This window comes from Pteronotus mesoamericanus, unplaced genomic scaffold (genome assembly GCF_021234165.1).
Source record: "Pteronotus mesoamericanus isolate MK-2021 breed Mesoamerican mustached bat unplaced genomic scaffold, CSHL_Meso_final contig_100, whole genome shotgun sequence".
NCBI classification, from domain to species: Eukaryota; Metazoa; Chordata; class Mammalia; order Chiroptera; family Mormoopidae; genus Pteronotus; species Pteronotus mesoamericanus.
In genome coordinates this window covers 9534985-9559934 of record NW_026554999.1, presented here as the reverse complement: position 1 = coordinate 9559934, position 24950 = coordinate 9534985, and the positions used below count along the sequence as shown (strand labels likewise).

The window sequence follows — 24950 nt, the reverse complement described above, 5'->3', positions numbered from 1 at the left end:
GGAATGGAACAACAGGACAGAAGTGAACTAAAATTCTTAGCTACCACAACAGACTCGTAATGTCCTCAGCTAGTGAAGACAGAGAAAAAGCAATAGGGAGCTACTATTAAAAGCATGTTAGAAAATACCAGAAGAAAGAGCTAAAATATTTGAAGAGAGGTAGAGGGACTGCTTTCTGTTACGAGCAGTTCAACGACTTTTCAAACTATACACACATGCTTTGAAAAAAATAAAAAAAAACATTTTTAAATCTTTGAAATCAGTAAGAAAAAGATAACCCAAAAGTAAAAGGATTAAATTATATGAACAGGCAATGTGAAAACAGCTTATACAAGCATATAAAAAGACTGCAAACCATGGTGAACAATCCAGAAATATGTAAAATAAAATGTGATACTATTGAAGGTTAAAGAAAAATGTATTCTAGCTATGGGGAAACGACTATGTTCACACACTGCAGGAGTTTAAAATACCTCTTTTGAAGAAACATTTGATAAAACTTAGTTGTGTGTTCCCTGTGACAGGTTCCATTTGGAACACCTCTACACAAATACTCCTATAGAGTTGTGAAGCACTGATATTTCTCACAAATATGTATTTGGTCAAATAAAATACAGTACCTTGATACTGTAAAATACTTTGCAATGGTTAAAAAATTATGGTAAAGATTCCAAAACATTCTGGAAAAAAGAGAAGGATATTGTGTACACATATACACGTGTGTCTGTGTGTAGCTGAAAGAACACACATCAACCAGTTGGTCCGAAGGTTGTGGATTACTGTTAAATTGTTAAGCCGAAAGAACATACATCAAGCCATTAACCAGGAAGAGAGTGGAACTGGGGACATAAAGAAAGGGGTGTGTGTGCCCTGGCTGGTGTGGCTCAGTGAACTGAGCACCAGCCTACAAAACATGGGTCACCAGTTTGATGCCCAGTCAGGGCACATGCCTGGGTTGTGGGCCAGGTCCCCAGTTGAGGGCATGTGAGAGACCAACACACATTAATGTTTCTCTCCTTCTCTTGTTACCTCCCTTCTCCTTTCTCTAAAAATAAATAAATAAAATCTTCTTAAAAAATTATTTTTAAAAAAAGGGGATGTGAAATGCAGGGGATTTTATTACCTGCTTTTTTAATAATCATGCATACATGTATCATTCTTTTTAAATGGTGAAAAATATATGAAAGTTAAACTTTTAGTTTAACATTTACAAATAGTTCTATTATCAACATAGAATCCTTGACTTATAATTTATATCTGAACACATTTGAGTATCTGAGTTTCACATACCCTCTTATTGTACTGTTTGTCTCAGAATCCCCAGGGTCCAATGTTTCTTTTAAGAAGTTTATATAATGTATCCAAAGGTCAACACTAAGAGGTATTGCCTGAAGCCCCCGACGATATACCTAAGAAGAAAACAACAAAACTGTACTTCAAATATTTAATTATTTCTTAACAGAGAGGCAACACTGTGTTATCCGGTGAACCTTAGAAATACTAATTACTGGAATTTTGTTTAAATAATCTACCATTACCATTTGGGTGGAGGTTGGATAGAACATGGCAATGTTCTGATCCCCACGTGCAGAGTCTTGATCTTCAAAGCGCAGCAGTCCCTGCATTCTGACCGGGTTGTGTGGGCAGGCTTTGGGTTACAGACCATAGGGCACAGACCCATTAGAGCACCAATGACAGCGTCTGACCAAAAATGCAATAAGACGTAGCAAATGTGACTAGCAAACCAACTATATTGTTTGGAAAATGAGAAATAAATGTAAGTGAGAGAAAAGCCCTGCCCTACTTGTTAAGCTGCAGTGTAATACAGAGGCTTGCACTGCAAAGCTTGACAAACTGTAGAGGTTTAACGCACCTGCCAACAAAGAGAGAAAATATTAGCTACAAATGCCACAAGAGTGACAAATGCAAATAAAATACCCTATAAAATTGTTTGACCACAAATCGTAGGTACTGCCAGCCAAAAAAAAAAGTTTTTGTTTTGTTATTTGGCTTACAGTACCTAATGGAAATAACTTTATTCAGTGATGTACGTACCTCATCTGATTGTTTAATGTTGTCATGCCGCTTTTCAAGGTCTGCATACTTTTTCCAGTAACCATAGCAATACGGATAGTGTATGAAAAATTTGTCAAATGCTTTCCTGGCAGCCATCAAGTGATTCTGGTAAAAATAAAATGAGGTGTTTAAACATCTTGGCAGTTTTTGTTACAAAAATATTTATTATTCCTTTCAAATGTATTATTTCAAATAAAATAAATGACAGGTATAAAAATCATCCACACAGCAGTCCTTTTCTCTGCAAAGACAGTCTTATCTTTTGAAACAGAAGGAAATAATTCTGTCAAACTACAAGGTAACTTTTTATTTAGATTTGATACACAGATGCATACACACAAATCAATTATTACAAATATTACTTTGTACTGTTAATATCATTTTTTGAAGCTAAAAAATGCATATATCCAATGTTATTCAGCTTAATCTGAAAACTATTTTTTAAAAGGTAACTTTAATTATAAAACAATAAGGCCCAGTCTAATGACTTCATTAACCTGTCCCCTTAGTCCCATTTATAATAATACTAACCTCCTGTTCTACATACTGAAGCAAATACACCCAGCCTGTAAAATCCTGAGGATTATTTTCTACAGTTTTCCAAAATTTTTCATAATCTGGAGGGAAATTTGCTTCCGTTTCTGTCACTGAAAGGTCCACAGTATTTGCTATTTCATTTTCTTCTGTAGTTGCATTCACATTAGGAGATCCATCAGGTGACTGTTCCATTTCCGTAACATTCATAATTTCAGTAGTGAAATCAGTAGACTGTTCTACCACTACCTCTGAACTGTTGTCTGAGCTGCCATTACTAGAATTTCTGTACTCATCCATATGAGAATTTTGCATAGCTGTTTATTTTGTCTTCAGTTAATGATCTGTAGAAACAAAAATAAAGAGAAAGACATGCCAAATGTTTATTTGGCATCATCAAAACCACCTTTTTTTTAAAAAGCTCTTATTAGCTATTAAAGAAACATTAATTTAATTGTTGATCTCTCCTATAACTCATAATTAGGTTTATTAATTTCTATATTATAATGAAATTCTGTAACATATAAATTTTCCAAAAATACACCATTTCATTGTTGGGTGTTTGAATAAAAACTAAGTAACTAAGGGCTTATTTCCTTCATCCATGAAACAAGTGAGAATTGTGCCTGCTCCCAAAAGCAGCAATTCTATCTGAACTCAATGCTTCTTAGCTAGCTAAAATCCTAAAATTCAATGTCTGAATGCTATCTTGCTATTAATCCTGGAAAACAGCAATTATCTTTAATGTCTGTTCTGAAGGCTAAAGGTAAAATAAAACAAACTTTGGTCATGGGTATAAAATGTTTTAGAGAGGAATTCATCCTTTAGCTCAGGATAAAGTTTTAGAAAATAAAAGGTTATATTGATAAAAATATCGCTATACACTTATAATAAAATTTAAATCCTAGCAGCTAGGTTTGATTTCATTATAGAAGATACAAATGGAGGTTTTAAAAAATTACAGGAGTGGTTGCCTTAGTGAATAAATATTATTAAAAACATATTTGTGAAAATTTTACCATCTGGATAAAATCATTTATCCAGATGGTAAAATTTATCCAGATTTCCAGTAACCATAAAATCATTTAAATTAAGTCATCTTGTTGTTAAGGCCATAAAATAAGGCATTATACTTTTGTGCTATAAGGTAGTGCTACAGTATATTTTCATAATTGACTTCATCTCTTCCACTATCAGTTTAAATGGAAAGTGAATCATTAAATTATAGGGCATGTCTTTCAAATGAGAGAACATTCTCCAAACTAAACAGACCATAAGACTGGTTTACTAATTTTGCATATTTTATGTTATGAAAACAATCAAACAAGAATATTTGTTTAAGAACATTCCTTACAACACCATATTACAGCTAAGAGAGGGGAATATTAAAAAGAGGATTGCTTCAGTAAATGGCGTATTTATACAACGAATTAATAAATGATAGTTAAAAAGGAAATATGTATATGTGTTTATATAAAAAGATGTCCACTATATTGCATACACACACGTGCACAACATGTGTAATCTGTAAGGATTTATAACAAATAAAGTAAAACCCAATAAAAATGTTGATTGTTGTTTACAGTTGTTCTGCCCAAATTACTGGGCTGATACTTCATTCTTTTGGCTTACCTGCAATTATTTAACAGAAGTGAAAGGGAAAAAAGGAAGGTTTTGTTGTGCTTTAAGACAAGCCAGCTACAGCATACCAATGGCGGGCTGACATGTGTGCATGTGTGCACGCCATTTTATGCCTACTTTAAAAACCTGGGTTTCCCTATAGTCTATACAAAAATTCTCAAACCTAGCTCCACAATAGTCACCTAGTAAGCTATTTCTTAAAAATACAGATCCCTTGGCCCCAAATCCACTGATTCTGAGGTCTAGGCTTATACTCAGAAAGTTGTATTATACTTCTATCAAGTCCTCTAAATAATTCAGAATTTATTCACAGGTAAACTGTGAACAATGGAACTGCTGGATCAAAGAATAGATGCATATTAAATTTGGGAGGATGCTGAAGATCTATCTCTAGAAAAGCGGCAGTAGCCATTTGACAAGACTTTTAGTTACTATCCACTATCCCCTCTAACCATCTTCCTAACAAAACGTTTTATTTGTTCAGAGAAGCAAGATACCTAATCCTTTATTAGGAAGGAGCAGGAGACTGAAAAGGATCTGCTGCAGAGCTCTGGAGAAAAGATTTTGTTTTCCTGATCAAAAAGTTAAAGAGAGAAAGAGAGAGAGAGAAAGTGTGAATGAGTCACACCCCTTGCCAGTGTGGCTCAGCTGGCTGGAGCATTGTCCACTACACCAAAAGGTTGCAGGTTCAATCCCCAGTCAGGGCACATATGAGAAGGCAGCCAACAGATGTTTCTCTCTCTAACATCAATGTTTCTTTCTCTAAAAGCAATGGGGGGAAAAAATGTCCTCAGGTAAGAATAAGAAGAAAGGGAGAGAAAGAGAGGGTCACAAATAACACATAGGTATGTTCTATCACTTTCTTTTCTTGAATGTAAGCATATCTGTAACAACCTATGCACATGAAGCAGTCAATAGAGATTGGTCATAAAAATTAAAATTGCCAGCCCTGAAATCAAGATGATAATAACACAGTGCCAGATTCATACTTTGTGAGAAAAATAAATCCCCGTTTTTTTAAACTACTATCAATTGACAGGTTTTCCATTACTTGAAGACAAATGCATTCCTAACTGATTAACCTATGCATGAGAATGTCAATTTCTCCATCTCCCCTTCTCAGCACCATGAAACTTAATTTTGCTCATTTGACTTTGAATAAATAAATAAATAAATAAATAAATAAATAAATAATGCAGTACTTGATTTTGACTTGCATTTCTGTAAATATGAGGAGGTTGAATTTCTAGTTCTTTTTTTTAAAATGCCTTTCAACATACTTTGTCCATATTTTCTATTGCATTACTAATTTCTCTTCTCACTGGTTTGTACATGCTCTTTGTAAACTAAGGAAACAGATCCTTATGATATACATTGTAAAACATTTGTTATTCTTCTTACTAGTTTTAGGTTCTTTTGTGTGCATAAAGGGCATGTTTTAAATTGTCACATACATATGAAAACCAGATTTTAAATGTTTATTATTTCAAAATGTAGTATGAAGCAAACTGTTTCCCAACACAGGATAAATTTAAAATGTTAAATCAAGAGACTTTTTGAGACTAAATGTCACTGCAAAAATTAGTTATAATCAGGTAAATCTAGGCAATATAAAAAAAATGAACAAGGAAAAGAAGGGGAGTGCAGTGAAATCAGGTGGGGACAAACTAAGCTTTCATATCTGATATCATCTAGCACTTCACTACATTCCTTGTAGAGAACAGCTAAGTATAAGTCCACACTCAAAGGCAAAGGTGTCCAACCTTTTCATGTCTCTGGGCCACACTGGAAGAAGAGTTCTCTTGGGCCACACATTAAAGACCCAAACACTAATGAAAAACGATGAGCAAAAAAAAAGTCCATGCATAATTTTCATGATATCCACCACCACAGATAAGCAAAAAAGTCCTCATGTAATAACCCTTATTATGCAGCAGCCCTTTCGATAATCTTTTAAAATCATCAGGCAGGTCCCAAGTTTGCGATCACTAATATAAAAAATGTACACACTTAAGTAATAAAACAGTATAAAAACTTAGTAATAAAACAAAGTAATGTTTTCAGTAAATTTGCGATTTTATAAATAGCCATTGTGGACCCAGGGTTCGACACCCCTACTCTAAGGCTTATTAACTAGTCAGAAAGAGAGAAAAACATGGAAAACGATGAGAGAGAAAGAAGCAATTTCAAATGAAACAAAAAAGATCAGAGAAATCAAATGAAAATTACAGTCATCTAGAAAAGCTTCATGAAATATAGAACTTGGTGTTAATTTTGAAAAACTAAAGGTTTTGAAATAATAGAAAAAAATAATAAAGTACTGCAGAATAGGGAACAGTCCATTTAACTTTAGAGTTCAAACATTCTTGACAGTTCCCAAGAAGAGACAAATTAAGGTTGATTCAAAGATAAGACGACAGACTGAAGAAAATAAAGAGGGTTTTTGTATTATGGAAGTGGGAGGGTAAGCAGCAGAATGAGCAGGGTAAAGCCAGAGGGATTTGAGAAGAAATGTTAGAAGAAGAAAATTTACAGAGGGTTTCAAAAGATTTAAGAAATGACAGAAAAAATTCTACAGAGGAATTTGAAAAAAGTACAAGCAGCAAATCTAGTCGGTACATAATAAAGGAGAATCCAAGCATTACACTAATGACTGAATGTCATAAACTTTTCTAGGTTTAAACCATTTGAGGACCCAGAAAAAAAATCAAAGAAGTTTCTCCATTTATTTCCTTCATCCTCCTTCTTTAAAAACACATTTGCAGATTAATTTTCTGAATGCAAATTAATCAGTTTTGTATCTTTTGTCAAAAGGCAAAAGAAGATTGCTGGTTGATACATTCTGAGTCATTTACTACCTACCCTATTCTAATTGCATATTTAAGTGGGATGTAAGGATTTCTTTACGAATCAGCAAATTTACCACATCCCCACATCTTCAGATTACCAATTACGCCACACCCTGCAATTAAGTGATGTAAAAAGAATTAAGAACATTGGCCTTATCCATAGAAAAATCACTGAGCCAAAAGAACACAGTAGTTATTTTTTTACATGAACTAAGGGGAGGGGGGTGGAATGGTATAGGAGGGCAATAAAGAGGAGGAAAAAATGGGAAAATTGTATTAGCATAATCAATAAAATATATAAAAAAAGAAAAAGAAAAAAAGAAAATCCTCAAAGAAAGGAAAAGAAAAAGAACATAGTATCTATTTTTTAGTAAGTTATTCCAACATATTCATTATAATGGGGCAATTACTAGTACCAGTTTTTCTTAACAACCATAACTTTCAACTAACAACATTAAATGGCAAGTGGGGGAAACATACAAACACACACACACACACACACACACACACACACACACACACACACCCACCCCCCTACTCCGCCCCACCCCATCAAAAGGAGAAAGACAACATGTGATATTAAAATAAAGACAAAAAGACCAATAGACTAGAACAGAGTTCCCAGAAAGACACTTTCACATACACAGGTAAATGATCTCTGACAAGGGTGTCAAATGCAAAAGAATGAAGTTGGACCCTTACCTTATTAACACCAGATAGGGAAATTAACTCAAAATGCATTAAAAACCTAAATGTAATTTCTGGAAACAAATGAAAATGAACAGACAACTGTCCAAAACCTATGGGACACAGCAAAGGCAGTCCTGAGAGGGAAGTTCATAGCAATACAGGCTTACCTTAGAAAGATAGAAACATTTCAAATAAAAGACCTAACACTACAACTTCAAGAGCTGGAGAAACAACAACAAATAAATCCCAGAGCAAGTAGAAGGAAGGAAATAGTCAAGATTAGAGCAGAACTGAATGACATAGAGACAAAAAGAACAATTCAGAGGATCAACCAATCCAGAAGCTGGTTCTTTGAAAAGATTAATAAAGTTGACAAGCCATTAAGCAGACTCATCAAGACAAAAAGGGAGAGGACCCAAATTAATAATATCAGAAATGAAAGAGGAGAAATTACAACTGATACCACAGAAATACAAATGATCATCAGAAACTATTATGAACAATTATATGCCAAGAAATTTGAAAATCTTGATGAAATGGACAAATTTTTAGAAAAGTATAATCTTCCACACTGAAGGAGGAAGAAACAGAAAGCTTGAACAGACAGATAACAGCTGGGGAAATTGAAGCAGTAATCAAGAAACTCCCAGCACACAAAAACCCAGGGCCAGACGGTTTCCCAGGAGAATTTTACAAAACATTTAAGGAAGAGCTAACCCCTGTCCTTCTCAGACTATTCCAAAAAATCCAAGAGGAGGGAAGACTCCAAGACTCCTTCTATGAGGCCAGCATCACCCTGATCCCAAAACCAGATAAAGACCCTACAAAGAAAGAAAACTACAGGCCAATTTCGCTGATGAACATAGATGCTAAAATCCTCAACAAAATATTGGCAAACCGCATCCAGCAATACATTCAAAAGATTATCCACCACGATCAAGTGGGATTCATCCCAGGAATGCAGGGATGGTTCAATATACGCAAATCAGTAAACGTGATACAGCACATCAATAAAAGACAAGACAAAAACCACATGATCATCTCAATAGATGCAGAAAAAGCATTTGACAAGGTACAGCACCCATTTATGATCAAAACACTCAGCAAAATGGGAATAAATGGGGCATTCCTCAACGTAATAAAGGCCATATATGAAAAACCTACAGCTAATATCATACTCAACGGGCAAAAACTGAAAGCTTTCCCACTAAAATCGGGAACACGCCAAGGATGTCCGCTCTCACCGCTTCTATTCAACTTGGTATTGGAAGTCCTAGCCACAGCGGTCAGACAAGAGAAAGAGATAAAAGGCATCCAAATAGGAAAGGAGGAAGTAAAGGTATCATTGTTTGCAGATGACATGATAGTGTACATAGAGAACCCTGTAGACTCTACCAAAAAACTCCTCAACCTAATAAGTGAATTTGGCAAAACAGCAGGATACAAAGTCAACATTCAGAAATCAAAGGCGTTTTTGTACACCAGCAATGCAATAGAAGAAGAAGAAATCAGAAAAAAAAATACCATTCGATATAGCACGAAAAAAGATAAAGTACCTAGGCATAAATTTTACCAAAGACACAAAAGGCCTGTATGCAGAAAACTATACAACACTGAAAAAAGAAATTAAGGAAGACACAAATAAATGGAAGCATATACCGTGCTCATGGATTGGAAGAATTAATATCCTCAAAATGTCCATACTACCCAAAGCAATTTATAGATTCAACGCAATCCCTATTAAGATACCAATGACGTATTTCACAGAAATAGAACAGACATTTCAAAAATTTATATGGAACCATAAATGACCCCGAATAGCCGCAGCAATTTTGAGAAACACAAAGTAGGAGGGATCACAATACCGGACATCAAACTCTACTACAAAGCCACCATACTCAAAACAATCTGGTACTGGCACAAGAACAGACCCATAGACCAGTGGAACAGAATAGAACCCCCAGAGATAAGCCCAGGTCTATATGGGCACCTAATATTCGACAAAGGGGGCAGAAGCATAAAATGGAGCAATAACAGCCTCTTCAACAAATGGTGTTGGGAGAGCTGGACGGCTACGTGCAAAAAATTGAAATTGGATCATCAGCTGACACCATACACAAAAATAAACTCAAGATGGATCAAAGACTTCAATATAAGTCGCAACACCATCAAAGTCCTCGAGAACATTGGCAGGAAACTCTCAGATATCCCACGCAGCCATTTTTTCACTGATATGTCTCCTAAAGCAAGGGCCATAAAGGAAAGAATAAACAAGTGGGACCTCATCAAAATAAGAAGCTTCTGCACGGCGAAAGAAAACATCAGCAAAATGAAAAGGGAGCCAACTGTATGGGAAAATATATTTGCTAATGATACATCAGATAGAGGTTTGATCTCCAAGATATATAAAGAACTCACTCGACTCTACTCCAAGAAGACAAACGATCCAATCAAAAAATGGGCAAAAGACCTGGGCAGATGCTTTTCTAAGGAGGAGATACAGAGGGCCCAGAGGCATTTGAAAGGATGCTCTGCATCACTAGCCATCAGAGAAATGCAGATCAAAACCACCATGAGGTACCACCTCACACCGGTCAGAATGGCCATCATAAACAGATCCACAAACAACAGGTGCTGGCGAGGCTGTGGAGAAAAGGGAACCCTAGTCCACTGTTGGTGGGAATGCAGACTGGTGCAGCCACTGTGGAAAGCAGTGTGGAATTTCCTCAGAAAGCTGAAAATGGAACTGCCTTTTGATCCAGCGATTCCCCTGCTGGGAATATACCCTGAGAACACCAAAACGCCAATACAAAAGAACCTATGCACCCCAATGTTCATAGCAGCACAATTTACAATAGCCAAGTGTTGGAAGCAACCTAAATGCCCCTCAGTAGATGATTGGATCAAAAAATGATGGTACATATACACAATGGAGTACTACGCAGCAGAAAGAAAAAAAGAAGTACTAAACTTTGCGACAGCATGGATGGAACTGGAGAGCATTATGCTAAGCGAAATAAGCCAGGGGGCGAAAGACAAATACCATATGATCTCACCTATAAGCGGAACCTAACCAACAATGCAAAGATGCAAGGAAAATATGACCAGCAACACTGAAAGGAAAAGAAATCAACAGAGACAAGAGAGAAGGGGGGGGGGGCAGGGAAAGGGAAGGGAAGGGGAAAGTCAAGGAACATATAGCAAGGACTCATGGACAAAACCAAAGGGGAAGAGCTGAGGGAGGGAAGGTGGGAGGTGGCAAGGGAAAGAGGTGGGGGGGAGGCAGAGACAAATGTATTTAAAAAGTAAATAAATAAAAAAGAAAAAAAAAGAAAAAGAAAAGGAAGAAAAAAAAAAAACCTAAATGTAAATACTCTTAGAAAACATAGGAGAAAAGCTTCATGATACTAGGCTTGGCGATGATTTCTTGGATATGATGATAAAAGCACAGGCAACAAAAGCAAAAATAGACAAGTGGATCTACAGCACACCTTAAAACTTTTGCACATCAAAGGCACAATCAAGAGAGTGAAAAGGCAACCTCCAAAATAGGAGGCATTGGCAAATATTTTAATATCCCAAATATATAAAGAATTCCTAAAATTCAACAAAAAAAAAAATCGATTAAAAAAATGGGCAAAGGACTTTCTCCAAAGATGATACACAAATGGCCAACAAGCATATGAAAAAATGCTCAACATCACTAATCATCAAAGAAATGCAAATCAAAAGCATGAGATATCCCCTCACACACAGTAAAATGACTACTAACAAAATAATAACAGCAAATAACAAGTTTTGGTGAGGATGAAGAGAAACTGGATTTCTTGGGCACTACTGGTGGGACTGTCAAACCACGCAACCACCACGGAAAAAAAAGAGTACAGAAGTGCCTAAAAAGTTTCAAAATAGAACTACTACGTGATCCCAAAAATCCAACTTCTGGGAATATATCCAAATTAATTGAAAAGCAGGATCTCAAAAAGTAAACCCATTTCATAGCAGTGCTATCAACAAAGGCCAAGAGGAGGAAGCAACTCAAATGTACATTGACAGATAAACTGATAAATAAAATGTGGTATATAGAAGTACATACAGTGAAATATTATTCAGCCTTTAAAATGAAGGAAATCCTGTCATAGGCTATTTGAATTGAATGAACCTTATGCTAAGTAAGATAAGCCATTCACAAAAAAGACAAACACGGTATAACTGTACTTATGTGAAGTACTGAAGAGAAGTGAAACTCATAGAAACAGAAAATATAATGATGGTCACCAGGGACTAGAAGCAGAGAGAAAGGGGGTCCTTGTTTAATGGTGAGTTGTGTTTAAAGGATACAGTTTCAGATTTGCAAGATGAAAAAGTTCTGGAGATCTGTTTTACAACCATGTGAATATACCTAAGAGTACTGAAACGCACACGTAAAAATAGTTAAGGTAAATTTTGTTACATGTTTTATTTTTAAATAAATATTTTATTTATTTATTTTTAGAAAGAGGGGGAGGGACAGAGAAAGAGAGGGAGAAAATCATCGATGCATGAGCGTCACATCAATCATCTGCCCCTGGCATGCCCCCAACCGGGGACCTGGCCCCCAACCCGGGACCTGGCCCCCAACCCGGGACCTGGCCCACAACCCAGGCATGCACCGACTGAGAACTGAACTGGAGACCCTTCAGTTCACAGGCCAGCATTCAGTCCACTGAGCCACACCAGCCATGGCAGTTACATGGTTTTTACCACTATAAAATATAAAGGGAAACAGCTAAATTGTACACAAATTAGGAAAAATAAATTACAGAAGACTCAGAATTTCCAGATCCTTCTTTCATCACAAGTACAATGGTAAATATTACAAAGAATGGGGTTGGGGAAGAGTAAGTCCTGATCCTAGGTGAATCTTATTTTTCATATTAAATGGGACTAATGAGAATTGCATTATCTGCTTCATAGGGCTATTTAGAACACCAGATGAGACAAAAGCATGTGAAAGTCTTAAAAACTATATTCACAGAAATGGAAGTATCACTGCAAATGATGAATTTCTTAGAAAGTGCTATGCAAACTTACGATGTTATACTTAAAAATTAAGTGAGGAAAACAAGATGAAATTCACAATGCATTATATCTTTCTGCAGAAGTTTTTAAGAGGGGAAAAAGGCTTCAAGAAAAACTGGTAGTCAACAGAGTTGATGTGGAGGTGTATCTTATGTATTCTTTTCTTCCAATTTTAGACATTTTTTGCTGCCCTTCAATAACAGATCTGGACTTAGCTATTACACCAAATATATGGGCACAATGTCCCTTTCTATGCTCACAATATAATTCTACCAGTTTGGAGTTAAATCAATATTCAGATTTATATTAGTATGCCTATGTAAACATTTTTCTCAAGTTATCTTGTATACTATGATTACATTTCCTTGCTTCTACCTCTTCAATCTTTCCTCATTAATTTTCATATGTTTGAGTGTCTTTGAAAATTGACTCCACAACCCTGAAGAGCTTTTATAAAATTCCCTCAAAAACAGATGGCTCTCATATCCATCAATTCCATTTTCTCTTCTGGAGACATCCTTTCTAAAACCATCAAATCTTCTGCAGGATTCAGACTGATTTGTCTTGTATAGGTTGGTTTGTTCATTTTAATCCAAACAATCCCTTTCACTTATCTCCTGGGATGAATCTCATTTATAACAGCCAATATATTTTCTTTCTTGATTTACTTGCTCTTTTAGGGAATCATTTCTATGACTTTCTAGAAAAAGAGTATGTAGGAGTGAAAAAATTTAAAAAATTTTCCAATTCTAAAACTCTCATAATTGAATTATAGAATATAAAATTCTAGAATGAAAATAATATTTCTTAAGAGTTTTGAAGGAATCTATTCACTGTTTTCTAGCATCCAGTGCTGCTGTTGAGGAAATCTGATGCCATTTTTATTCCTCACTTCTGTTTGTGAACTGTATTTTTTTTTCCATGGAAACTTCTAGTTTCTTTCTTCTTTGTGTTCTGAAATTCCACAAAGATGTGCCTTAAGATGAGTCTTTGCATTCATTCTGCAAGGCATTCATTCTGCAGGTCTACTTTAATCTAGACAGTTACATCACTCAATTCTTAGGTTTTGTATTTACTTGCTAATTCTCTCTCCTTGGTTGTCCATTCTCTGTTGATTAAGCTCACAGCAGTCAGGTGTTGGACCCCCTGGATTGATCCTCTACTTTTCTTATATTTACCCACATTTCTTCCCCATCTTGATTTCATTCTACTCTGAGGTATCCCTCTTACTGGGTTTTTAATATATGAATAAAATGTTCAATTCTTGTTTGAAAAGATTTTTATTTATTCATTTCTTAGAGAGAGGGGAAGGGAGAAAGGGAGGGAGCGAGGTATCCATATGAGAGAAACATCAACTGGCTGCCTCTCATGCACCTACCAAACAAGGACTGAACCCCACAACCCAGGCATGTGCCCTGACCAGGCCTTTGAATCAAACTGGCGACCTTTTGCTTTACGGGACAAAGCTCAACCCATTCAGCGATACCAGTCAGGGCTCAAATTTTTAACTTCTAGTTTTAATTCTCTGAATAATCCATTTTATAGTCTCCTATTCCTGTTTCACTGATACATTATCTCCTGTTAACTCCCTATAATTTACTTGAAATTTTCTCCTGTTCTCGTAACTCTCTTGTGAGTGTCTTTTGACTATTTGTTTGGGTCTTTCAAGTACAGTGATATTCAAACGTCTACTGAAGAAGTGTTAGCCATCACAAAACAAATTAAAAACTAGATAAAGTTTGGCAACTGTGGGGCTCACTGTAGGATGGCATTCTGTTACAGGGTGGAGGAAAAACACTAAATGTCAGTGCTTTACATCATTCCTCTTGGGAGTTTTTCTCCCCCCAAAGAGAATATTTCAATTTAAAAATATATAAGGAAGGCAACAAGCATCCTGGGAGCAAAAAAGACAAGATTAAAGATCTCACCATTCAATACATCAACTTTCATTCAATTTCCCATTTTCATGAAGACCACTCACCAACGCTCAACCTCCCACCAGATGTGCCAAAACTCCCATAGTTCCACCCTCTTCAACTAATAAACACCCAGTTTTTTTGCTTGCTATACTAAACGGAGTAGAAATATCTAGGGTCTAAACTACACCAGATTTTCAACCAATCCTGCAATTTTTAGTAGCACCCAGACTTTTGTCCTCAGCTCTCTCCTTTTCTCATCAACACACTCCTTGGGCTGATAATGTCTTACTTAATATATTTTCTTCACTTAGCTACCAGATCATACCAACTCCTAGTGCTACTCCTTCCTTCTTCTAAGTAATAGTCTCCTGAGACACTGGGTACTCCTCTCCTACATCTTTAGTGTTAAGAGGGTCCCAGGACTTAGTCCTTGGTCATCTACCCTTCTCTATCTCCATTAACTCCAAATCTCACATGGTTTTAAATACTAATTAATACCAACTCCCAAATCCCTATCTCCTGCTTAGATCTCTTTTCCAAACCCCAGATTCCTATATCCAACTGCTACTTGACACCACCTGCATATATGCAGTCACTCAAATTATGTAATGTCCCTAAGTGAACTGATCTCTCCCCAAAAACCTGCTCTATCCACAGCATTTCACATCTCTGCTTATAGAAATGCCATCCCTTCCAGGGCCCAAGTCAAAAATTACGGAGTCATTCTTGACTCTTTCTCTCATACCAACCCAACCAATCTATTATGTAATCTTTCAAATATATTCAGAATCCCACTTACAACCCTTGTTCAAACTACTCATCTCTCATCCAGAATGCTAATATAGTCTTCTGTAACCTGATTCATAGGCTCCCCAATTCTTCCCTTTTTCTCTACTCCACCCAGTCTTCCCTGTCTCCAGCCTGTTCTCAACACAGCAGATAGTATTCTTCAAACATAAATCAGACAATGTAATTCCACTGCTCCTTCTCAGAGAAAAAGTCAATGTCCTTCCAATGGCCCACTGCCCCTTCCCACCATTTACTTCTTTGACCTCATCTTCTACTACTCTTACCCTCTCTCTCACTCAGCCCTCGCCACGCTGATATCTTGCTGTCTCTAAACAGAACACACTATCCAGCTTTATAGCCTTGGCACTAGCTATTTCCTCTACCCAGAGTGATGTTCCAGATACCCATGTGACTACCTTCCACACCTCCTTCTTTGCTGAAATGTCACCCTCTCAATAAGAACTACTTTGACCATACTATTTAAAGTTGTAACTTGCTTCTATCTTTCCTTGATCCCCTTTACCTTCCTCTACGTTTTTGTTTTCATCCATAGAATTTATTATATTCTTACATTGTAAACAATTTACTTATTTAGTATACCCTAAGAATCAACCAGCTTACTCTTTTTATTCACACTACTCCTCCTATAGTTGAAGTAATCATATCTACCTACTAGACCAATGCTTTTCAAACTGCAGATTGCTTCATGGGTGCCCAAGCTTTTGGCATCTCTGGACCACACTGGAAGAAGCAGAGTTCTCTTAGGGCACACATTAAATACATCACGATGTATAATCACAAAAAAATAATGTTTTAAGTAAATTTATGATTTTGTGTTAGGCCACATTCATAGCCATCCTTGGCCACAGGTGGGACATCCCTGCTGATCACTTCTCCCTTTTAGAAAATGGTAAGAGTAACACACACATGCAATTCAACTACTATATGTAAACTGTATTGAACTGCCTGGCACACTGAAGACACTCAATATTAAAAGAATGAAAGCAAGCAAGCATGTCTTCATGTACTGCTATGACTTCAATTAGCTATCACTTACAATAGTAAGAGATACTATTTAGTGAACAAGTATTTTGTTAAATTCCACTTTCCCATTATTAAGAATGGGGAAAACAAAATTAAAAGTAACATTAAGTAACTTGTCCAAGGTTATGTGAGTAGTAAGAGAAAGAGCCAGGATCCAACCCTATCCTAACACAAAACTTGTCTATTCTCTACTAAATTCTACAACCCAGAAATTCTACTTCCATTGAGGTTTGATTTTGTTTTGTTTTCCAATTCAGTTCCTTTCAGCTTCAGAGTCTTAATGTACGCAGTTTCTTCTCCAGAGAATACTCTTCCATCTCTATCCCACCCCAACACTCCCACTCAAAACCTTCAACCTAATTGAAGTCTACTCATTCTTCTGGAAAGTTTAAACATCACTTCCTGAAAAGTATTCCTATATCCCCCGAATTAGGTTCTCCCAAGGATGCTTCCACAGCCATCAGTCTTTTTCTCCATAGCACACATCACATTTGTGATACTTGTTCCATGTCTACGTTCCCTACTAGATCACAAGTTTCTTGTCAGTAAGGACCAGATCTATCAATACTAGGGATACGGTATACCTGAAGACCTAGAACCCACTCAATTCGTTAAATAACAAATAGCATCAGAGTCTTTAATTGTCCTCCCCCTACAAGACTGAAACCTAGTATATTACTTCTATTACTTTAAATTATGAGAATAGTATTACTACTATTCTCATAATAGAATGAGAAGTGACATAACGAAGTGCTTGGGTTTTATAGCCCAACAGAACTGAATTAAGGATCTGGCCCAGTTACTCATTAGGAAACTGCCTCATCTGCAAACTAATCACACATACCTTGCTATAAAGATTATTCTCTTTTTTTCATTCACACTGCTACTGTTACAATTTGAGTAATTATTATCTCCCCTTCTGAATGTTTTTCAAACTTCAGGCTGCTTCAAACCAGCTTCCCCTGTCCCCCTCTTATAAATGAAAACATACAGAATAGAAAAAAATATACCATAGTGCACACACACTTAAGGGCATATTGCTGAAATACACACAGAATCCAACTACTGTTATTGGGTTGCAATGTTAAATGCATATAATACAAAGTGGGGGAAAATTAGGTTTACAGTTATAGTACACAAAACAGTATTTATTATTGTATTATTTATTAAGTATTGTATTATTTTCCATATGAACTATAAACCTACTTTTGCCCTAGTATGGTCAAAAAATTTTGAAAAAAATTGCTACACTATTACTATGATAAATTTATATTACTTGAATATTACATTCAGTGAGAACAGAGGCCTTGGTTTTGTTCGCTGTGTCCCTAGAACCTAAAGCAGTGTCTAGTATATGACAGTATATAAAAGTATTTGTTGAAAAAGTGAGTGCTGTAACTGGCCCCATCTTAACTTCTCAAATGTATTAATCCTGCAGTATTCCTCGTCACTGGCATTTACAGAGCTCAAAACATTCTTCAACCTAAAGCTTGGCTCATCATGCTCTTCTCTCAGACTAATGGAACTTTCCTACTTTACCCAGCTCACCAAAACAACCAATGCCTTTTTACTTCATTGCACTTGCTTATAAAATTATATGAGAGGTATAAATTCCACAAGTACAAAAGGGAAATAATACAATAAATATGCAGTACAGGAAAAAATACAGTTCTATACAGCATGCCTTTAACTTTTAGTTTAGTAATGACATACATTCAACCTTTTTTTAATCCTCACCAGAGGATATGTTCATCGATTTTTTTTTCTGAGAGAGAGAGAGAGAGAGAAAGGCAAGGAGAAAAAGATCTATCGGTTGCCTCCCGTCTGTGCCCTGACCAGGGATCAAACCAGAGACCATTAAAAAAAATATATTTTTTTATTTATTTATTTTTACCAGGGGGTGGGGAAGGGAAGGAGAAAGGGAGAGAAACAACAACCTGTGGTTCATGTGCCCCCAACTAGGGACCTGGCCTGCAACCCAGGCATGTGCCTTGACTGGGAATTGAATGGGCAACCATTTGGTTCTCAAGCCAGCAGCACTAAATCCACTGAACCACACATGCCAGGGCCAGAGACCTTTTTGATGTACAGGGCTGATGCTCCAACAAACCGAGCCTCCAGGCCAGAGCAACATACATTAAGCTTTTGACAAAATTCGGTCTGCCATCACAAAATTTGGAGTATCACTTAAATAGCCCATATATAATTAAAAATGGGAAGTTTGATCTCATACCTCCTTTTTTAACACTATAATTATGCCTACAGACTTAAGTGATTATTCTCATAAACACAGCAACACATGAAAATCTGAAGACATCACTAAGGGCTGAAAGTCAGGAGTTTGAGCAATACAGATCAACTAACTTTGCAACCTACCAGTTACTCTGTGCCTCATCCACAGATAAGACTCAGGCTGTTTAAAAGGGGAAAAAAAGAAAAAGAAAAGACAAGACTCTCATAACCAATGGTTTTAGCAACTGTTTTCAGGAACTAAACAGAATGGTCACAGACTGACTTTTTTCAAGCTTCCACCTATTAAACATGCATTACGTTCCAGAAATGAGAATAAAACATACACACACACTTACAAAAACCTGCATCACTCAGGGTTTTTTTAGAGGGCGGGGGGGATCATCATTTGGCTGGAATTACTACTTTTTCCTTTGGCTATTAAAAAAAAAATCCTGTGCTTTATGCATGACTTATATCATGGTTCTGTTCTTTCACTTGAAACACACACAAACACAAGTTTCATCATTTGATTTATAAAATTTTTTCTTCTTCAAATATAAGTAAAAATACTAACAAATACTGTAACTAAAAAATTTCTGCTTTTCAATTTTCTAATCTCATACCACCTATTAATAATTAGCCAACTTTTGTCAGCCTGCACTTATTCTAGAGTTCACAACCTAAGAACTAGCCTTCTTCAGTAGAATTCCTTCCATTCACCTTTTCCCTACCAAGGGCTGTAAAGTGGAAAGTTCCAACTTTTGCAACTCTAGAATGAGGTTATAAACTGGGGGGAGGAGGAAATACCTAACAGCCGTTGTTTGTTTTTTTCAAGCCACTTAAGCTTCTACAGAGCCCAAAACACTTAAGTTCCAACTTGCTTCCTTAAGCTTCAACCTTTCCAGCTGTAGGAACGTTTAAAATATTTCTGAACAGACTGGATCAGCTGCCAAATAACCTTAAATCCTCAAAGAGAAGCCACCATGAATATCAAACTAAAAAGTAATCTAATGGCATAAAATAACGCGGTATTTTAGTATCACCATCAGTCACACTAAGAGCGGTACTACTTAGCCATCATTCTTTAACAGATTTCTTCAAAAGGTCTTTAATGTCTAGATTTTTCTGCTTATATCTTATCCTGCCAAAACCTCTGGCTTATCTCTGGCGCGCTGTGACTCAGGGTCCCAAAAATGTGGCTTATTTGGTCAGAATGCGGAACGCGTCCTACAAGGCGGCTAAATTTAAGTTTTAGTAACAGAATTTGTATTATACTTCCCAACGTTCTGTCGGCTACTAGTGAGCTGCTTCCACTTCCAGTCTTCCCAGTCACACTGGTTTCCTGCTCTTGAGGAAGCAAGTGTTTCAGACTTAGCCCCAAGTCGCTTTCTAAATCACCGTGGAGGCCCTCATTTCCCCGCCCCTCAGATCAACCTTTAGTCTAAGAAAAGAAACCCCGCACTGCTCCACCAACAGGTGGGAAGGGGAAAGGAATGGGCAGCTGAGCGCCGAGGCCAGGCCAGGCCGCAAAACCGGCGGGAGACTGAGGCCCCAGCCCCAGTGCGGCCTGAAACAAGGCAGGCCCTTTCGTGCCCAGGGAATCACCCCCTCCAGGCAATTCCAAGGCTCCCACGTCAACTGACCTGACGGTGGATGCGACTCAATGCCATAAGCCACAGACTGGGCCAACAGAGCCGAAGATGGCACTTCCACGGTCTCAAGCCCCACAGCCTTCACAGCACCGCCACCAGCGCCACAGCCGCCTCCTCGGAAGAGACCGCGAAACGCGCATGCGTCGGTATTCCAGGAGGCCACGGAGTCACGTGGTGGCGCTGCGCGCCGGCCCTGCCTAACGCGGGATCCAGGAGCCCCAGCCCCGCCCCGGGGCACCAAAGGCGGGGCCGCTGCTCCTGCCCAGTTTTCCCCTGTGGTGACGACATAACTTCCCCAGCTGACAGAGTATTTTGGTTCTTTGACACCCCATTCTTAAAGACAGCCAGCGTCCCGCCCTTCTGCTCTCCCCAAAGAAAAATATTGTCATTCTTTTTGGGCAAATCTAAGGTTTCCCAAAAATTGCCCAGACCTTACCCCTCTACTTAAAAATAGAAATTAAACCCTAACACGTCTGTGAAGAACCCTGGCTAGGTAGTTCAGTTGGTTAGTGCGTCGTCCAGATCCCAGGTTTAATCCCTAGTCAGGGGATATAAAAAATATGATTTCTAGATCTAGGATTTAAAATTAAATTTAACCAAAGTCACTAGTGCCCTCGGTTTCATTCATCATAAATCTCCTAAACAGCACTTTTGCTTCCAAATACCATACTCGACCTTCTTACCATCTGTATTTCACTTTCGTCAAACTCCATCTAATTACAGCTTTCCCTTTCCTGCTCTTCAAGCTAACTTTTTTTAATTCACCAGCAATGCGCCCATGTTTTGTACTGGTTTAAACAGTAACTTTTTGATGTTTCCTATGGGAAGGAGCAGCGAAGGGCTGATAAATTGGGAACGCAGATGGAGTTAGCAGAAGGCTGCAAATGCCTCTGCCTTCTTCACTCCTTTTCTGGTCCTTTCAGCCTTTTCTAAAGTGATCTCAAATTCTTTATCAGTAAATAAGATTAGTTAGTTCTGAGATCCCATCCCCCTCTAACAGTCATTTTGCAAAACTCCATCTGCTTCAACTTTATTCACTGTAGATTCATTGTTTCCCTTTAGTTTCCTACAGCTTACCTTTCAAGCCAATGATACTTCTTTTACTTTCCTAGTTTTCCCCACTGCTTATAAGAAAAACCTAAAATTTTTGGCATTGGAAGGTTTTTCAAAATCATGCCAGCCTTCACACTGGTTTCTGACTTCCCATAGCTCCACAAAACCCAATGTTTCCTTTTATGTGCCTTTTTGTTCCTTTTATATGTCTAAACCGTTCAGTCTGCATTTCCCTCTGCCTAGAACGCTCCCACCACTGGCGAAAACAATTTTAAAAGATTGATTTAGCCTTTGTTGACTTTAAAATAAATTGTACACCATAATTATCAGGGGTTTTTTTTTTGGCGGGGGGGGGGGGTGGAGATACACCAAATACTGTAAGTTAGAGTGTGGCAAGTTCTAAAATACAGTAAAGTGAGGTGTTTTCAGAAACAGAGAACAAAGAAATTGGACAGATGAGGAAAGATGTTATTTATTAATGCAATAAATTTCTTCCATTTGCCTCTCCAGATCAACAATCCACCTTTCTCCGCATTCCATTCTCTGCAGATTGATCCTTGTGATTCCACACATGGGAGCCCACTCAAGGCTATGGGAACAGTTTATCAGACCCAGACTCAAGGCTATGAGACGCAGTCTCAAGGCTATGACGAGACTACTTTATCAGACCCCTTCAAGGTTGTGAGAAACTGTTTCCCTTAGTTACGCAGACACCTGGGTGAGAAAGCCAGACTGCCTCCATTTATCCTCCAATAGGCTTACATGGTGAACTTTATTGACGATGAAAAATTAAGAGGGTTCCTCTCCTCACTTCCCAATGTCCCATCTCTGTTTGTCTCACCTTGAAAAACGTCCAATCTTGTCTTCAGTAGGGCCAGAATAAAGGCCACTGCCCAGAGTTTCTGCTCCATAGTAAAGTCCAGTCCAGTCCAGCATCTGGCTCGCTTAGTGTGTGTTTCCAGCTGCAGTCCATTACTGTGCTGATGTATTCAGGCACTCTCCTGGAAACCGTGTGTGGAGTCCGCACAGCAATGGCTATGCAGCTGCTAGGGCCATATAGCCATGGACAGAATAGGCACATGAGGGTTACTGGGCGAGAAAGGGGGACTCTTCTTTGTTCCCCTACTTTGGGCTTAGAAAAGGCCAGAAGCTTTTTTAAATTGTTCAATAATTTTCCCAAATTTTTGTGGGCTTTGGATGGGTTTAGACCCCCTAGTTAGACTGAGAGGCCTCTATAGTTCAGCATCTCCCTCTGTGTATGCCTCCTGCCAGCACCCCCCACCCCCCACCCTCCCAACAATTCAGGACGGGTGGGATGAGAGGAGGACTGCTAATTCCCTTGGCAGAGCAGTGTTATAATCACCTGGTGTGAAGAACTGTAGCTTCCTGGCAAAGTGAACAGGCTCATGCTCCCCATTTTATTAACCTCAATGCCTAAGTCCCTTTGCTCCCCCTCCCTTTTTATTAATGATTAAATACCAATGATAACAAAGGGTGAATCTGGATATTTGAAAAGTACTAGTCGTTCTCTTTGACTAGGGCTGCTACAGTTGATATAGGTGCCATGATTTTAAAGGTGATACAAATTCTTAGATGGCAGAAAACTCAGTTATCAGAGACAAATGGGCATGATTAGGAATAAGGAGCAGGACTTGTGGTAACTGAATGATCTGACCAGCAGGTATATTTAGTAATATCTAATTCATCACGGGACCAAAATAGATGAGTAAAATACTAAAGTCTTAGTTGTTTTATATTTTAAAAACCCCTCCAAACTAGCAAAGAGAGCAACAATCTATCACCTACTTTCCTAGGACCCCTTGAAATAAGATGAGGGCAAATAGCCCTAGAGAAAAATTCTACAGTAATATCACTAAGACTATTCCTCCTATTCCTCCGAAGAGACTTTGGGTACCTATCAAGATAGCTTCACACTGGAAAACATGTGTTTACTTTAAAAAATATATTTATTTTAGAGAGAGGGGAAGGGAGGGAGAGAGTAAGAGAAACATCAGTGTGAGAGAAAAACATTGATCAGTTTTCTCTCCCACACTCCCTGACTGGGGCCCAAACCCACAACCCAGGCATGTGTCCTCACCAGGAATCAAACCAGGGATCTTTTGCTTTGCAGTATTATGCCCAACCGAGACGCACCAGTCAGGGCAAAATTGTGCTTAGTTTTGAGAATTGGACACTGCTTCTGAACTCATACCAAGTCTTGGGGTCATAGAATGCCATCAGGCAGAGTGGGAAGGTGGGGGTTTAGAATGCAACAGATTATAGGTTAGATCACTCTGATCCATTCCCACTACTTTCCTATTATCTTCCTCTACAATTGAGATTGGAAATTAAGTACTCAATTTCCTAGCCTTCCTTTAATCTAAGCATGTCTAAAGAGATGCAGACAGAAGTATATAGGATAGGCCTTCTTTCCTAAATAAAAAAAGCAAAGCCTCATTAGGGAAATTTGCTAGTGTAACAAACTTTTAACTGTTGACTCCTTTATCCTCCTAATGTAAGTGTGTCATCAATTCAGCTCAGTCCAACACCAGAATACCTCCCAGGTCCATTCTTTTAATTCTCACTGCTTCTACTATAGTTTAGACCTTTACTACATAGAGTTTAGCTCTGAGCTCTAGCTAGTAAATTACAACACTCCTTTCTGTTAAAACTTGATGTAACCTCACAATCTTTTTCAACCCATTGCACAGGTTTACACTATCAACCCTTGAGGCTGGAACGTTTGATGAAGTCCATTTATCACAGGTGGGCTTTTCATCAGTGCTTTCAAATTGACTTCCCTACCTATACCCTTTCCTTGCTTCATCCAACTACTCTTCTGCTACTGGTTAATTATTTTAAATACACCCTTTCCAATCTTGAAAACATGCTTCCTGTCTCCAAAATCAATGTCAAGCTTATATATCATTCACCATTTTATTCAAGTACTATTTATTTAGCACCCAGTACAGGCCAAGGTACTATTCTAGGAATAGGAGCGAAAAGAAAAATTCATTCAAAATTGGTCATAGTTTGGTACCACCAGGTTCATTCTGTCATTTTACATAATACTGTCTCACACCTTCCATGCTCTAGTATTTTTTGAGTATTTTGCTAACTCTGCAATTTACTTGAATGCTTTTAAATCTCAGCTTATCCCATTGTTCTGTCCAGAAGAGTTTAAGTTCCCTTTTGCAGTACACCTTATGAGACTATAAATCATTAATGATACTACAGTGCTTAATTGATTTTGCCTTTGCTTGACATATTCAATGAGCTAACTAGCAATGATATTAAGTAGGCTTAGTTTATTCTAGCACTAAAGATTTCTATAGGGTTTCTGCTCATCTTTCATCTTCATTTGCTGCTGGGAGTAAATTACCTCTGTAGAGAATTCAAGGTTTACAAAT

The 24950-nt window shown here is 37.7% G+C and overlaps 1 protein-coding gene across 3 annotated transcripts in view; it reads right to left on the bottom strand.

Moving 5' to 3' along the window:
- The window catches only part of PRPF39 (pre-mRNA processing factor 39), a 41672-nt gene extending 21049 nt beyond the window's left edge, over positions 1–20623 (bottom strand). Inside the window, exons 1-4 of one of the 3 annotated variants that reach the window (XM_054592059.1) lie at positions 20479–20623; positions 2608–2954; positions 2056–2181; positions 1291–1409 (exon numbers count right to left, since the gene is read on the bottom strand). In XM_054592059.1, the coding sequence (XP_054448034.1) occupies positions 1291–1409; positions 2056–2181; positions 2608–2925 (563 nt within the window). In that variant the 5' untranslated portion in view covers positions 2926–2954; positions 20479–20623. Of the gene's footprint in view, positions 1–1290; positions 1410–1538; positions 1702–1804; positions 1874–2055; positions 2182–2607; positions 2955–20478 lie in introns of those variants that run through there. The other 2 variants (XM_054592124.1, XM_054592179.1) reach the window with 2 other exon arrangements.
- Positions 20624–24950: the final 4327 nt, after the last annotated feature.